Source organism: Helianthus annuus, chromosome 6, assembly GCF_002127325.2.
Source record: "Helianthus annuus cultivar XRQ/B chromosome 6, HanXRQr2.0-SUNRISE, whole genome shotgun sequence".
NCBI classification, from domain to species: Eukaryota; Viridiplantae; Streptophyta; class Magnoliopsida; order Asterales; family Asteraceae; genus Helianthus; species Helianthus annuus.
The window spans coordinates 23,715,234-23,730,927 of record NC_035438.2 but is presented as its reverse complement, the minus strand read 5'-3'; the positions used below and the strand labels follow the sequence as shown (position 1 = coordinate 23,730,927).

At 37.3% G+C, this 15,694-nt stretch overlaps 1 protein-coding gene across 1 annotated transcript; it reads right to left on the bottom strand.

Annotated features, from left to right (window-relative positions):
• Positions 1-9,670: 9,670 nt before the first annotated feature.
• LOC110864991 (plastoglobulin-1, chloroplastic) lies at positions 9,671-12,406 on the bottom strand. The gene is made up of 4 exons (XM_022114166.2): positions 11,712-12,406; positions 10,549-10,744; positions 10,130-10,445; positions 9,671-9,946 (listed from the first exon to the last, which is right to left on the bottom strand). Exons 1-3 carry the CDS (start codon positions 12,275-12,277, stop codon positions 10,134-10,136), a joined length of 1,074 nt encoding a protein of 357 aa, XP_021969858.1. The 5' UTR covers positions 12,278-12,406; the 3' UTR covers positions 9,671-9,946; positions 10,130-10,133.
• Positions 12,407-15,694: the final 3,288 nt, after the last annotated feature.

Sequence of the window (15,694 nt, the reverse complement as noted above, 5' to 3'; positions counted from 1 at the left end):
ATCCGCAGTGAGATCGTTTATCACATCTTTGACTTTACAATTCTTTAGCGTGCTGTGATAGTCCACTGATGTACTATCATTTCCTCTTTTCACAACGAAACTCATTTTTGAATTTTTAATGTTTTTGACTTTTTGAATTTTATCATGTTTTTTGGATTTTTCAAATTTTCGAAATTTCTAAATTTTACTCCCCCTAAAATCAAAATATGTTTCAATTTTGATTTTCCAGGAAAAATTTGAAAACAAACTGTACAAGAAAGTGACAACTGTTGTGAATTGCTTCAAATCGCCATTCACTTGGCATAAACAATCAGAACTCCCCCTTACAACAAACTATTTTCCCATTATGATTTTAAAACACTTAAGTTTGTTTTAATCAAAATGGTTTTTCCGAAAAATAAGTTTTGTTGATTTTCACAAACCACTAGTAGGTTAGGGGATTACTCATCACTTTGTTCTCTTCAACCTCTTGGAAAAATTTAACAATTTTAGATTTTTATCAACACAACCACTTGTAGGAAAGATGAATCAAGTATAACTTAATGTCCCTGGTTAATCTTTTTAAACTTCGAAATATCACAAAAGTGAAATTCTCAAGAAAGATGTCGATTCCTGCTCCATGATTACCAACTTGGGAGCTCCGGCAAGTCAAGATTTTTAAGTAAAGAATACAGACACCCAAGCCTGACCAGCTTTAGGTGTGACCTTCTCAACTTCACTTGGGGTTCCAACATTTCTTTTCTCTTCATAAAAATCTTTTACCCCTTTTGCCTTACCATTAACCATTTTTTTCAAAAATGTGTTTTACTTTCCCATTGAACGCTTTCTCGACATCAAATTCTTTTTCTCAGAATAGAATTGATTCGAGATCTCAACTTTTCCCACTTTCTGTTTAAAATTTTCAGTTCTCAATGGTGGAAAGTTCACATCATCCATTGGAGAAACTGAGTTTTCTTCTTTTGAAACAAATTGTGGCTCCTCTAATTTTGTGGAATCAGATTCATCGCCAGATTTCACATCAGATTTCTTAACAACCCATGTTTGATTGTTAAGATTCACACTTCTTTTGTAAAATCTTTTCGAACATTCAGCAACTTCATATGTTAAGTTTTTGAAAACTTTGAACTTTTCAGTTTGTGGCTCGATTTTATCAACAACTTTTTCTTTCAGTTTAGAAACAACTTCCTGTTTGATTTTGGTTGCCATTGGACAATTCCAGGCAATGTGACCAACTTCTTGACAACGATAACAGGTTCTTGTTTCCTTCCTCTGACAAGCTCCATTCTTCATTCCCTCTTGCCTTTTCGCAAGGAATTCTTTGTTCGATTGCTTCCAGAATGAGTTTTTTTGCTTATTCTTCAGAACTTGATCCTGAAACAAATTTAGTTTTTGGTTTAACATTTTTCATATTTTTATAAGGGAAAATTACCAGACTAGCCGCTTGACCAGCCATTTTACGAAAATAGCCATTTGACCGGGCTTAATGGACCTTCCCATCGAAGTGAACTCCCATTTTTATGCACCTTCAATCCAGCCACAAACAAGCGGACACGTGTCCCTCTTACCTGACCAGGCTTTATGCACCTTCAATGTCAGCCGAGCCGCTACAGGTACAAGCCGAGCCGCTTCGCCCCCTGCCCCACAAGTACAAGCCGAGCCGCTACAAGTACAAGCCGAGCCGCTACAAGTACAAGCCGAGCCGCTACAAGTACAAGCCGAGCCGCTTCAGTAGTATTTTTTTTTAAATTTCAAAAAACATCAAAAAAATATCAAAATACATCAAAAAAAAATATCAAAATACTCTTTTCTCCATTTTTTTATGAAGGCCGTCTAAGAAAAATATAAAAAAATTTATACACATACTAGCTTATATCTTTTAACTAAGAAATATCGTTTTTAAATATTGATGTGGACAGTGTTTCTTTTTCTAGCCATATTTTTTTATTGTTTTCAGGCCAAATAAACATTACTCAAAATTACTTATCTTTTTATTAATTTGCAGGTATCAAAATTATTTAATATTGTAATATTTTTAGGATTTATAAGACCGTTTTGTGTAATATTGATATAAGTATAATGTTTATTGTTTCTAATTCATCTCTTATCGAAATAAAGAAATATGTGAACAAATCAATTTGATTGCTATATATGTATAAGTTATGTTAGTGTATATGCAAAGGTTCAAAAAATGGTAGACAACAAATAAGTTCGGTGACTTTTAATATAACCTGTACATTTATATGTAAGTTAGATAATATTTTAAAAAATATACATAAATTACCAATAAAAATATATATAAATTTCCGATATAAAATTACCGATATATATCATGATTAGTTATTTAAAAAATTATATAAACGATATTTTTTAGTTTTTTTTCCTGAATGTCTTGATATACATTTTATTAAAATTATAAAAAAACTATTATTTTTTTATTCATAGGTTAAAATTATAAAAAAAAACTCACTTTTTTTATAATATAACCTGCACAAGATGTAAAACTATTATTTTTTTATAAAAATGTAATGTCTTGTTCGTAAGTTAAAATTAATATTCATAGGTTTGAAAATAAATATTTTTTTATTTGTTTCGAAATATATATAGTCTTATGGATGTGTGCATATTTTTTTAAAGTAATTGTTCGAAAAAAAAGAAAAAAAAATTAAACTAAACGTGACCAAAGTATGTATTCAAACAAAGATAACGAGAAGACAAAAAACACATGTGTGCAAAATCCAGATGTTATATATACTTACGAAATTATACATAAAAAACACATGTAAAGGCTTGGGCATGTGTTGAAAGCCCATAAATTCAAATGAAACGGCTTGGGGGTAGGTGGCATGCTGAAGCGGCTTAGATCCAGGGTGTAGCGGCTTGGGCATGGGTTGAAAGCTCATAAATTCAAATGTAAAGGCTTGGGGGTAGGTGGCATGCTGAAGAGGCTTAGATCCAGGGTGTAGCGGCTTGGAATGGGGCAAAGCGGCTCGGCTTGTACCTGTAGCGGCTCGGCTGACATTGAAGGTGCATAAAGCCTGGTCAGGTAAGAGGGACACGTGTCCGCTTGTTTGTGGCTGGATTGAAGGTGCATAAAAATGGGAGTTCACTTCGATGGGAAGGTCCATTAAGCCCGGTCAAATGGCTATTTTCGTAAAATGGCTGGTCAAGCGGCTAGTCTGGTAATTTTCCCTTTTTATAATTTTCTGCATCAAAACCCAAACCTTTCTTTTTGAAATTACCGTAATGGTTTGGTTTCTTTTGAAAACCAGAACCAGAACTGTAACCCTTTTTCTTGTTTAGTCTTTGTTGGACTCTTGAAGTGTATTTTTTAGGTTTTTCATTAAGATTTACATCTTTTATTTCAGAAATATTAATTTCTGTTAATTTGAAAACCTTTTTAATCTTTTCAATTTGAACACTTCTTATTGGAAATTCCTCATTAAAATATAATTTGTCTGAATCATTCAAAGTGTATGCCACTCTGATTGGCTCGTCCTTCAAATTAGATTTTGGTAACAAAAATTCTTTATTGTAAACTCGTTTGACTGACGACTTTGGACTTTCAACTGATGATGATCCTGAACATTCTGACTCTGACTTTGACTCCGACTCCTCATCTTTATCCAACACTTGATCGACCACTTTCTTTATTAACACAGACTCATGATCAGTGTCAGACGATGTGAACGTGACGTCAATGTTTTCTGGTAATTCATCAGTTGTTTCAGACTTCAATTTTATATTGACTGCCTTTTTTACCTGCTCCTCATTCGGTTTTCTGGGAGAATAACCTTCCCAGATTGGAGGCGGACACTTGTTATAACTGACACTTTGTTTCTTACCAGTATCCTTCTCTTTCGGCTTCTCATCTTGAAAGGCTTCTAAACCTGCAACAGTTGGATAAATTCTGTCAATCAAATAATCAGAACTAGAATAACTTTGCAGTAATCGTCTAATTCTTTCATTCTCAATCTTTTCTGTCTCCAACTCTTGCTTCAGCTTTGCACATTCTTCAATGTAGTAATTGATAGCCTTTTGCTTCGTCATCATTACTGCATTCATCACCGTTAATGCGTCTTCTCTTTCAGAGTTTGTCTTTTGTAAACCATTCACTATTCTATTCAACACATCATACGATTCTTTCACATAATTGAGATCGAACAATAATTTTTCTTTCATCTTATCTTGCTCATTCAACTTCTCATCCTTTTTTCACATTGCTTGCAAGATTCTGAACACTTTAAACATGGTTTGATGACTTCAACAATCTTTTCTACTTCAATAACTTTTCCAACTTCAACTATCTTCTCTGCGACTTTAACTTCTTCACACTTTTCATTTTTCTTTGTCTCAGCAACATTCTCACATTTCATCTTTTTCTGTTTTTTTGCTGCTCGTCTCTCATTCAGCTTCTCCAATCGATCTGCAAAATAAAATTAAAAACTTTCAGGAGATAATGAAGATTTTCCAATATTTATTTGAACTTCTTCCTCATCATCACTGTCATCAGATAATGATTGATCGAAGACTTGAGTATTTTCTGAAGAATCGTCTGAAGAAACAAAATCTCCATCTTGATTCTTCTCATCACCAGCAATTCCTTTCATCCATTCCTTCATCAAATCTGACTCTTGAATGATTTGTGCAGTGAGAGCTACCACTTTTGAATCAGGTGGAATGTATTTGTCCCAACTAAAACATTCTGCCACTTTTTCATCATCTTGATCAACTATACCAAAATAAGCTTTCTTATTTGCTTCTTCGATCATTTTAGCATGTGCAGTTTGTGGTTCTTTTTGTTGATACGGTTGATGAGAAACTTGTTGATATATAGCTTTCTGATAATAATTATTACCAACAAAAGGATTCTTTGCTCCACTTACTTCTTGATTTTTACATTCTCTCTTAAAATGTCCTTTCTTCCTGCATCAAAAACAAGTAACTTTAGATTTATCAAAACCCAAAGTAGAAACATTAGCATCCCTAAAATCATCTCTTCCTGTAATCATTTTAAACTTTTCAGCTCTTCTCAACACACTAGCTAAACACCATTTAATGTCCATAAGCTCCATCTCTTCAGCATCGATCTGATCGTAATCCTCTTTTGTCAGCATAGGATTTCCGATCCTTCCTGCAACCAATCCCTCATAAGATTCTAACACTGTAGCAAGTAATGACATGTGACCTTTTGCGACCTCTTCAGAGAAATTTTGACCATTCTAAAGATGCAACGCGATGTTGCAGTTTAAAACATCACCATTACTGTTGTTTGAACTTTGAAACTGATGACTTGACGTAGAAACCTTTGGATTAACACCCGGATATGAAGAAAATCCAATGGTACTATTTGGACTTTGATTGACTGATCCAGATGAGTTTTTTGCACTGAAAGCAGTTTGGACTTTCGGAGTAGCTTCAACATCCTGAACACTTCCTTTGTAATACATTTTGATGTCTTGTTGACCACTCGGACTGTTCATTCTAGCAATCTTTTGCTGCTCCAGATCTTGTCCTTCAATCTTTTCAATGAACTGAGAAATTGTCAGTTTGTCATATTCTCCAGTGTTCTTCAAAATCATCAAGTATGTACCCCATTCTTTCTGAGGTAAAGCATCAGCTAACTTATCGACCCATTCTTCTTGATCTTTGACAATTTCTAACAAAGACATAGATCGCACTAAGTGACAATATCTTTCAATCAACTTATTTGAAGATTCACCCGGCAAACTCGAAAACAAGTCAAATTATTTCTTTAGCAATGCCTTTTTACTCCTAATCATCTTCTCACTTCCCTCAAACTTAATTCGAAGTGCTTCCCAAATCGAACGTGAAGTATTATCGTGTTGAAGCAAAATAAAGATGTCTTCTTTCACCGCTTGCTGGAGTAAACTGATCATCATCTTTTCTGCTTTGTACATGTCTCGTTCTTTGTCAATCAACTCAGAAATAGCTTTAATAACTCCCAAATCTGTACGCGGTTTAACATACTTTTTCTCGATACATTCCTAAGATCTCAAATGATTAGCTTGAACCCAGTTTTCGAATCGATCTTTCCAACCATAATACTCCTCAATGCCCATTAACTTCGAGGGTTTTTGCAAAGTTCCAGTCTCATTTTCCATATTCATGCTTTGAGCAATGGCAGCAGGAGTAGTCGGGGCTGTAGCAAATGCGGTAGAGAATTCCTCTTCCATGATTTTATAACAAGTTTTTCAAATCAGACACTTTCAAACGAAAACAACTTTCACACACTATGATCCTTCAAGCGAAATGAACCTCTGGTGCGAAATGACCTGCACAATGACTTCAAACGAAATGATTCACACGAAAACAAAACTTTCACACGAAATGACTGATTTCGTGCGAAATAACCAAGCGAAATGTTGATTTCGTACGAAATCAACTCAATGCTCAAACGAAATACTGATTTCGCTCGAAATGAAATGATTTTCACACGAAATGAGAATTCTTTGGTACGAAATACTGATTTCGTACGAAATAATTTACACGAAATGGTGATTTCCTGCGGAATCAATCAATTTTCACACGAAATACTGATTTTGTGCGAAATGAACTGCAATTTCAAGCGAAATGAGTCACAAATGTGATTTCGTTCGAAATCAAAGATCTATTCCGTGCGAAATACTGCTGATGTCATCATTTCGGCCATATTTTTGTCAAATTGATCAGGTTTTAGTTCGAATTTTGGTCCAATTCTTTCAAGGCTTTGTTAAAACAGTAATTCGCTTATAATGTGAGAAATTCAATCCATTTTAACCGTTAAATCTTATTTAATTTTGAAAAGAAGGTGTAGAAGACAGAAAATTTGATGAAATCAAGCTGAATTCGGTAAGAACTCCTCCTCCTGAGCTCTGATACCACTTGTAGGATCGTTTTCACGACCGAAACGAGTCGTTCAGAGGTGTTCTTCTCAATACGAGAGGCGGAAACTAACATATCGAGTTCGAAACAACTAGATATTCACCTCAATTGTCTATTTGATTGATTTGACAAAGTTTTACAGCGAGTAGACACTTCGGCAGCAGTTCAGCACTGAAACCGGAAAGTTACAAATGAAATGGCACATCAGCTATATATAGGCAGGGTATTTCGCACGAAACAGCACATGCGAAATGACCAGGTTCATTTCATACGAAATGACAAAGTCATTTAGTGCGAAATAGCCTCCAAACACATTTTGACATTTTTCTCGTATAATGTACCCTGATTTATCTAATCTAATACAAGACTCGATACAAGACGAAGTCGACAGACGTATGCACCAACAGAGATTTTTCTCTTGCTTCTAGATTCCACACGTCAGTTTGGAGATAAATAAAAGTTACTCTATTGCTAATAGATTTGATGGTTCATTATGGTCTTGGGAGTGGCGTAGGGCTCTAAGAGGTGGATGTGAGCAAGCTCAAATGGAGGATCTGGATCAAATCCTACAAGGTTTTTCTCTATTTGATAGAATCGATTCTTGGATTTGGGATTTTGATGGGAATGATGAGTTTCTGGTTAAATCTATTCGTCGGGATATCGATTTTGCGCTCTTGCCAAATTCTTACTTATTGACGAGATGGAATAAGTATGTGCCAAGGAAAGTTAATATTATGGTCTGGCGCGTTCTATTGGATCGCCCTCCTACTAGAATCAATCTCAGCTAGGGCTGTAAACGAACCGAACGTTTAGCGAACAGTTCGTGAACCGTTCGGCGGGAAGTTCGTTTATGTTCGTTCGATTAGCTTAACGAACGAACACGAACAAAAAAATTCGTTCGGTTAGCTTAGCGAACGAACACGAACATAGGTCTCGTTCGTTCGACTGTGTTCGTGAACGTTCGGTAATATGTTCGGTTACGTTCGTCCGTGTTCGTTTGATTATATTAAAAAAATAATAAATAATAAACATTTTATCTAAACATATTGAAAACTTAAAACCTATTTTTTCTAAGTTAGCAAAAATTTGGACATGGTAAGAGATTTTTGGGGATAATTATGTCTAAGTTAGTTAAAGTTGATTAATCGTTTGGTGGTGTATTAGACTTCTTGTGTTTTGATTTATCATTTGATGGTTGTATTTAACTACTTATATCCAATGTTTAAGGATAACCCCATATTTTTATTTTTATTTTATTTTTAAGTTAAGTGTTCGTATGTGTTCGAGACCCGTGTTCACGAACTGTTCGTGAACAACTGAATTTCCTTAACGAACGAACATGAACATAAACTTATGTTCGGTATGTGTTCGTGAACAGTTCGCGAACATGTTAATTTCCTTAACGAACGAACACGAACATGGCCTTGTTCGTGTTCGTTCGGTTCGTTTACAACCTTAATCTCAGCCGTAAGGGGTTGGATATTCCTTCAGGGGCAGATCCAGAGGTATTTTGGGGATTCACAGGAACCCCTCGGTTTGGTAAAAAATGGAAAAAATTAGTAGAAACCTTGTATGATTTGGAAAAAATTAGTAAGAATCTACGGCTGGTGAAAAAAATTACTGGATCCGCCACTGTATTCCTTCGATTCTGTGTCCTTGGTGCTCAGACTATGTGGAGGAGTTGGAGCATATCCTAGGTGATTGTCACATTGCATGCAAAGCGTGGAGATCAGTTTTTAAATCGCTTGATATTTCCTTATCTATTTCCTACCGGCCAAAGGTGGTGATTGATCATATTACTTCTCTTCAGATTTCTAGGAAGAAAAAGGAGTTAATCGAGGCAATGTGTTTCTCTACTTGGTGGGTGCTTTAGAGATTCTGGAATAAAATAATTTTTGACCCGACCTGAGAAACTATATTTGATTTAATTGTTAATTACTCTTTTTTGTGGTTTAGGAGTAGATACAAAAAAAAAGTTAAGTTGGGATGGGACGAGTGGCTTAAAAACCCTCTCCAAGTGATGTAAATTTTGTCCCGGCTTTTTAGTCGGTTCATAGTTAATATATTTTTCTTCTGCTGTTCAAAAAAAAAGAGCCCCCCAGTGGAGTGAAGGTGTGCACGTGTTCGAAAAATAAAAAGAGTTATAGAAGCGGCTAAGACTCCCTTACCAATGCAATGAGGCCACGTATACTATGTTAAAAGACTCAAAACCACAAGTCAATTGAGTTGACACGGAGACAGAAAACCCCACTGATTGAATGAATCCACCACACCATCTTTTCAAATCACAAAATGGTCCCTTGTATTCACTTCCACATTGAGATTGACCATTTGTTTTCAAATGAAAAAAATTATACCTTGTGTATCCACCTGGATAGTGGTAGTTCGAGTATTTAAAAAAAAAAAAAAAAAAAAAAAAAACTATTTTTAAATAAGATAAGAGGACTACCTTATTGCAGTTTTGATAAAAAAACACGTCATTTTAGGGCTTAAAATCAGCTGGTCGTGTGTGAGAAGATAAGGAGACGATTGAATGGACTGTATATATTAACCTGTGATGTTTTTTTAAGGACAATACATGTAATTTACATAAAAATGATAAAATGACAGTTTCACTCCTCATGTAAGGGGCACATGATTGGTCTTACCAAAAAAATGGATGAAATTTAGTGTAAAAGACATGTGGTGTGCAAAAGTTTCAAATAAAGGAAACTCGCTGTAATTTCTAAAGACAAAAGACACACGGTATAAGTTGATGTAAAGTTAAAAGGACAAATAACGATCAGTGTGAAATAAATATCTCAAACTTTATTTTCATCATAAAATGCATACTTCCCTTTATATTAAGAAAGCTCAAACACTGCATAGAAAGGTGGTAAAAGATCTTAGAATCATCATCAATAGTAAGTAATATACACATGAACGTCCTTCATAATCATATCTATTAGCCTTCCATTACATGTTTTCATCTCTATCCAATAAATATATGAATCTTTAAGCTTGCCAATCCCCTTAGATTCATTCAACACTTCTGAACCGATTCCGCATATAACGAATTAACGATCTGCCCAAAATAAACAACATATTGAGGATGGATTCAATTTTCTGTAACCACTCACAACAGGATAACAAAACCAATGCAATTTCATGTCGAAAATTGCAGGTGTGTTCAACAAAATTATCAACATTTTGACCTTAAAAAGTCAAAGTTTACATCTTTCCAGGAATTAGGTTTATATTTGAATACCTGATCATTGATCCAAAAGAGGGCTTCCTTCTTTAGCAAGAACAAAAAGGCCACCGTCACCTCTTGATATCCTCAAATCCTTATCAAGGTATGTAATAAGCAGCCAAGACTTTGACCGTTCACCCGGAATGGAAATCTTAAGAGGAGACTGGCCCGAAATAACACCAGCTAGATTAGCCACAGCCTCTTGCAAAGGGTTGAGAGTTTGCTGCAATGGTGACAAATTGACATTTTGACCAAAAATGTCAACATTCTCAGGAAGGCTTACGTTTGACTTTATCTTTGGAGGCTGAAAACTCCCTTCCTTAAACTGAACCTGAAAAGCTCACGACGTATTATAAGTCTTGTGGACCAAAAAACAACGATGAGAGATGATGACTATAGGTAAATACGTCATTTTGACAAAAAAAAACGGGTACCTGTATTCTTGACGGGCTTCGCACTTCAAAGTCTGCAGATGCAGTGGATGTGAAAGTAGCAAAAGGGCTGGAAAATGTAATGGAATTATCAATCGTAAGGCTGCTCGTAAATATTTCTTGACAAATTTTGTCAACCTTCAACAATGGAGTTGTGCCAACTGCAAGAAGTGGTAATAATTCAGAAAATGCAGTGTACCTGAAAGATTTAAAAACCATCGTTAGTACATAAGCTATCAAAATTTCATTACAATATTACTTATTTTCCACTTCATCACAAAATTAACATTGATTCTTTCCACAAGATATCCACTTCATGTCATCATTGGATGAGATATTGGGCTAAAGGATGAACTTTTTTCATGAAGCATATGCATAGAGTCCAAGGAGGAGGGGGGGGGGGGGGGGGGGGATAGTGCACGGTCCTCCCAACCGCCGGAGTGATCTCACTCCGGGAGTCGCTACCCGACCAAGCTAGCTCCGCGGTGACTTCCCCATGCCGAGTTCTTACCCTGGGCGACATATGCCACTCCCAAGACTCGAACCCAGTACCTCTGGGAAGAGGTGGGTGTCGGTGGCCAACTGGGCTACCCCAGTTGGTTATAGAGTCCAAGGAGAGCCATTACTAAAACCTTACCTCTATCCCAAGGGTAAAGAAACGGCTCTCACTCACACCCCCGGGTCCAAAAACCTATTTTTTACCGTATAAAATGAAGCTAAAAGAATTAGTGCAAACAACCATAGAAAAGTACTCATAATGATAACTGTAAATTACTGCTAACATATGGTTGTTAAGAATTGGTAAACCCGAACCAAAGAATACAAACAAATAAAACGCAGGTTTAGATCATAAATCAATCCTGAAAACCTTCATTAACTCAAAACAAAACCGCATTACAATAATCTTCCCATAACTCCGGCCGGTATTTATAAGACTAAAAACTTATAACTCAACCAACCTAATCCTACTCTAATTATCATTCCTAACCAACTTGTCTAAATCTTTATCCTAATCCATCTGACTTATGAATTAATCTAATCTAATCCAACCGACTTGTTCATAAATTCAGCCCAACCCAAACCAAACCCAACAGTTTTAATAAACTGATCTTCAAGTAACAACTAATGCACAATCTAACTAATATTGAAGTATCTAGTGTACTTACAGCAGAACCCAGTTACCCTCAAGAAGCTCCAAAGCTTCAGTAGGAGCTGGTGTCGGGTTAACCGCCTCTAACCGAGTCACCAACTCCATAATCTCCGCCCGCTCCTCAACCGAAGCATTAAACCCAAGACCAGTCCCATACACACTGTCCACCAAACACCTCTTCAGCTCATCAATCTTACCACTTTCTTCAACCACCGGACTTCCATTTCCACTTTCTAACTGTACCTTTTCACCACCCGTTCCCCACTCATCTATTTCTTGTGGAGGATCTGAGGTTGATAATTTAGTCAATTGTTCGTTTACCGGCTCAGATTTCTCCCCCCACTCGTCTGTGATGGTGATGGGTTGTGAGCCGTCGGATTCTTCGTCGTCGTTGAGGGTTTGATCGGATGGGTTCCATCCTGGGGAAGATGGGGGCTTGTTTGAGGAGAATCGGATGGATGTGGGTTTGATTGGTTTGCGGTGGAAGATGGGGATTGTGGTGGTGCTACTGGTGGTTGTGGTGGTGATGGTGGTGGGGGAGGAGAAGAGGAGTGATGGGTTGTGGGAGAAGAGGAGAGACATGGTGGTTTGTGTTTCTGGTTGGTGGTGGTGAATGGGTTTTGTGATTCACTTGTTTTGAGTTGTTTTATGTTGTTTATCTTGTCATTTTTAAGTTGAAGGTTCAACCCTTGGTTTTTTAAGGATGTGAACATGTTTTTCTTTTTTAACGGCAAATTTGGATTACTGACGGATCACTGGAGTATCATCGTGTTACCAGTGGAATCACCCGATCATATCCATCTCTACTAGGCATAATGCTTATACACCAATTCAGGAGGAAACCCGATAAATATGGGAAAAACCCTCTTGTAGGAATCGAACCCAGGACTTATTGGTCCTAAAGCCTTATCCCACCCCTAAAATATCACTAGGCTATAAAGTCATGAGCATGTGAACATGTTTTTATTGCCCTATTTTGTTAAGGAGACTAGTAGGGTGTCAATCACCCAATCATGTGTTAGATGTATCATTTTAAATATGGATCGATTGGTCAACCAATTTCCTTTTAAGTTGATATGAAAAAGATGGTTTATTAAAACATACATGTTAAAGTGGCTAACCCAAAACATGCTCATATTGGTTTTGTCTAATTTTAAGATGAGTTGGAAATTGTGTCCCTTATTTTGATACATGTTGTTAAAGGTGTTTGTATTAGACAATGTTTTGAAAACTGAATCGTCCTACTAGTTAACAATAGGTATTCACCTCCATAAATTTATTTCTCCCTTTCTCCGGTCTCTTATGCACATCGGCTCCCGTCAACCGTCACGTTAGCCATGGATAGCCAAGAACGGCAACGTTGGATGCTCTTAAGGAGACATATATTATAAAGAGTGAAGGCCAAATGTCTAACAAAGATCAAATTAAAAAAGAACACATGAGAGAAATCGTCAACAATAATCTTGAGTTGCTTTAAAAGATTCTAACAAACGAGTTAAAATCATTTTATTATTTATATATAATGACACAAGTACGTTTATGACTAAGGATAAGCACCTCAGGCTACCTATCTTAGCCTTGTTTTACGTAAACTTGTTTTATCTTGTGTAACCTCACCTTAGGCTATTAGACCGTGGGGTATGGTGGGGCGGGGGTTTGGGGCATGGGTTGACACGTGGATTATCATAATACACAAACCCAAGTTCATAGGGGTATGGTAGGCGTGGCTGGGCTGGCGTTGCCAAGCCACATAGGATCGCTATGCCCTAGCCAACAAGCCAGTAAGAGCCGGCCATATAGAATCACTAGCATGCCCCACGCCCGACCTTAAACTCCCGCCCAAGGGGCCACGTCCAAACCCAAGCCAACCCGGGGTGGTGACTTGGTCGTTTCTCTCCAACTCACGCCCCAACCCCGCCCCATACCCCATAGTCTTACTTAACATGACTTTGGTTGACTAAACCTTGCCCTACCCCCTACCTTGTGTATCCTCACTTTAGGCTATCTACATTGGACCCTTTTTAGCCCCTTTACACTTATGTAATCTCATGTCCCGCTTGCGGTGTACACATATAATGTATATATATGTGGGCGCTCGGGGGGCAAAAGTGAAATGATACTAATTTTACGTTATTTTACTAATTTCGTGAAAATAACGTTAAAAGCGGCGGATGGTTAATCATGCATCATGTGGTGACGTTGATAGCTGAAAGACACGGGGTACATGCACCAATCAGTCTCTGTCCCGATTGTTTGAGTGTTATGTGTCTTAGGTCCAAGGCTTGATACAAAACTACAATCGAGCCGGAGTATAACAACCCTTAAAAACACCCTATAACGTTCCGTAATTACAAAACCGAACCCACGTAACATTAATTTTAATTAAAATTTTCAAAATCAAATTTTTATTACCTGTCGCGCGCCGTGACAGGATTAAGGGGGGGTCGGTCGTGGGGCGCGACGGCCCTTTGCTTGCCGGACACTGCTTATGACACGTGTCGTGTCACGTGTCGAGCCTAGGTGCTGACCGGGCAACCCTAGCCGTAGCTAGGGTGCCCTCGCGGGGCGCGACATGAATTTGTGTACCACTATCTTAACACATGATTGTGTTAAGATTGCTTTAATATGATAAACCAACAAAGCGGATTTAATCTAAACTAATAAATAAATAAATAAATCTGTACATGATGCATGCAAATGAGATTAGCGCAAGCTTCAAATTTGTGAAAACGTCACCGCAAGGTGATCGCGATTCAAAGAAACGATTCAATGAAGTCGAAGACCAAAGAAGCCCATTATGGTTTGAAACAAATGAAGTGCTTGTTGGGATTATTTCGAATATTGTAACACCTCGTAAAATCGTGTCCAATGATGTGGTGACACGTGTAATGAACCCTAATAAACTCAAACGTTGACTATGAGGGACTAATTTTGTCAAAAATCGAAAACCTTGACTATAGAAGGACTGAAAGTGTCAACATGCCTAAACTAGGCCTCTGAGTGACCTCATACGGTGTCCGTATTCTCAAATGAGCCACTTATTGGACGAGAGGAGCCGTTTGCGTAATTATGTGAAAGTTTGCGCGTCAAAGGGTTAAAAGTGTCAACATGTTAATTCTTACCTCTGAGTGACCTTTTAACAAACCGAGAGCTTCATTATGTTTCATCATAATCTCGGGAATGCCAAATATTGGCTATGCAAGGCTTTTATGCCTATAAGTGAAATTACGCGCAAGTTTGAAAGTTAGAGGGGTTAAAAGTGTCAATATGTTTAATTATACCTCTGAATGACCTTTTAACGAACCCAAAGCATCGTGATGTATTATAATACTCTCGAGAATGCCTAACATGGACTGGATAAGTCTTCGAAGTTATTAAACAGTGATATGCGCAAGTTTGCGCATTAGAGGGACCAAAAGCGTCAACTTTTGAATCTACGCCTCTCGGAGGCCTTTTAAGCGAACCGGAGCATTGTAATAATTGGACATACATTCGGGGATGCCCATTACGGGCTATGGAATGCTTGAATATCATTAAACGGCATTTCGCGCTACTTTGCGCAATTAAGGGACTAATTGCGTCAAACTGCAAAAGTAGGTCGAATCGTTTGATAACGGACCTTCCGGAATATGTCCATGAGTTAAACATACCCTATTTATCCTTAATATAGCTTAGATATAGGCTTAGAGATGTTTGGTGCGCAAAAAATGAACTTTTATGTCATGCAGGGACTAAAAGTGTCAAAAAGTGCACAAGTTTGCACTTTCGCGCATATCTCGCATTCTGAATATCCCCGGACACCCAAAAATTTATGTAAGCACTAAAATATCTTATTTTAGTGTGTGGCATGATAAAATTCCACTCGTCGCGTGATTTGGACCATTTTTAGCGTCCGTGCGTGTTTCGTCGTAATTCGACGAATATTGTGACCGTACGGCCAAACGAACCGACATCCGAGAGTGTTCCGAGTATATTTTGACTCCTCTAAACATTAATGAC

Excerpts from the sequence above, each read along its gene's own strand:
- LOC110864991 (XM_022114166.2), bottom strand. The coding sequence starts at position 12,277 with ATGTCTCTCCTCTTCTCCCACAACCCATCACTCCTCTTCTCCTCCCCC. Across the intron at positions 10,745-11,711 it reads GAGGGTAACTGGGTTCTGCT|GTACACTGCATTTTCTGAAT; the intron begins GTAAGTACACTA and ends TAAATCTTTCAG. Across the intron at positions 10,446-10,548 it reads GAAGCCCGTCAAGAATACAG|GTTCAGTTTAAGGAAGGGAG; the intron begins GTACCCGTTTTT and ends TGAGCTTTTCAG.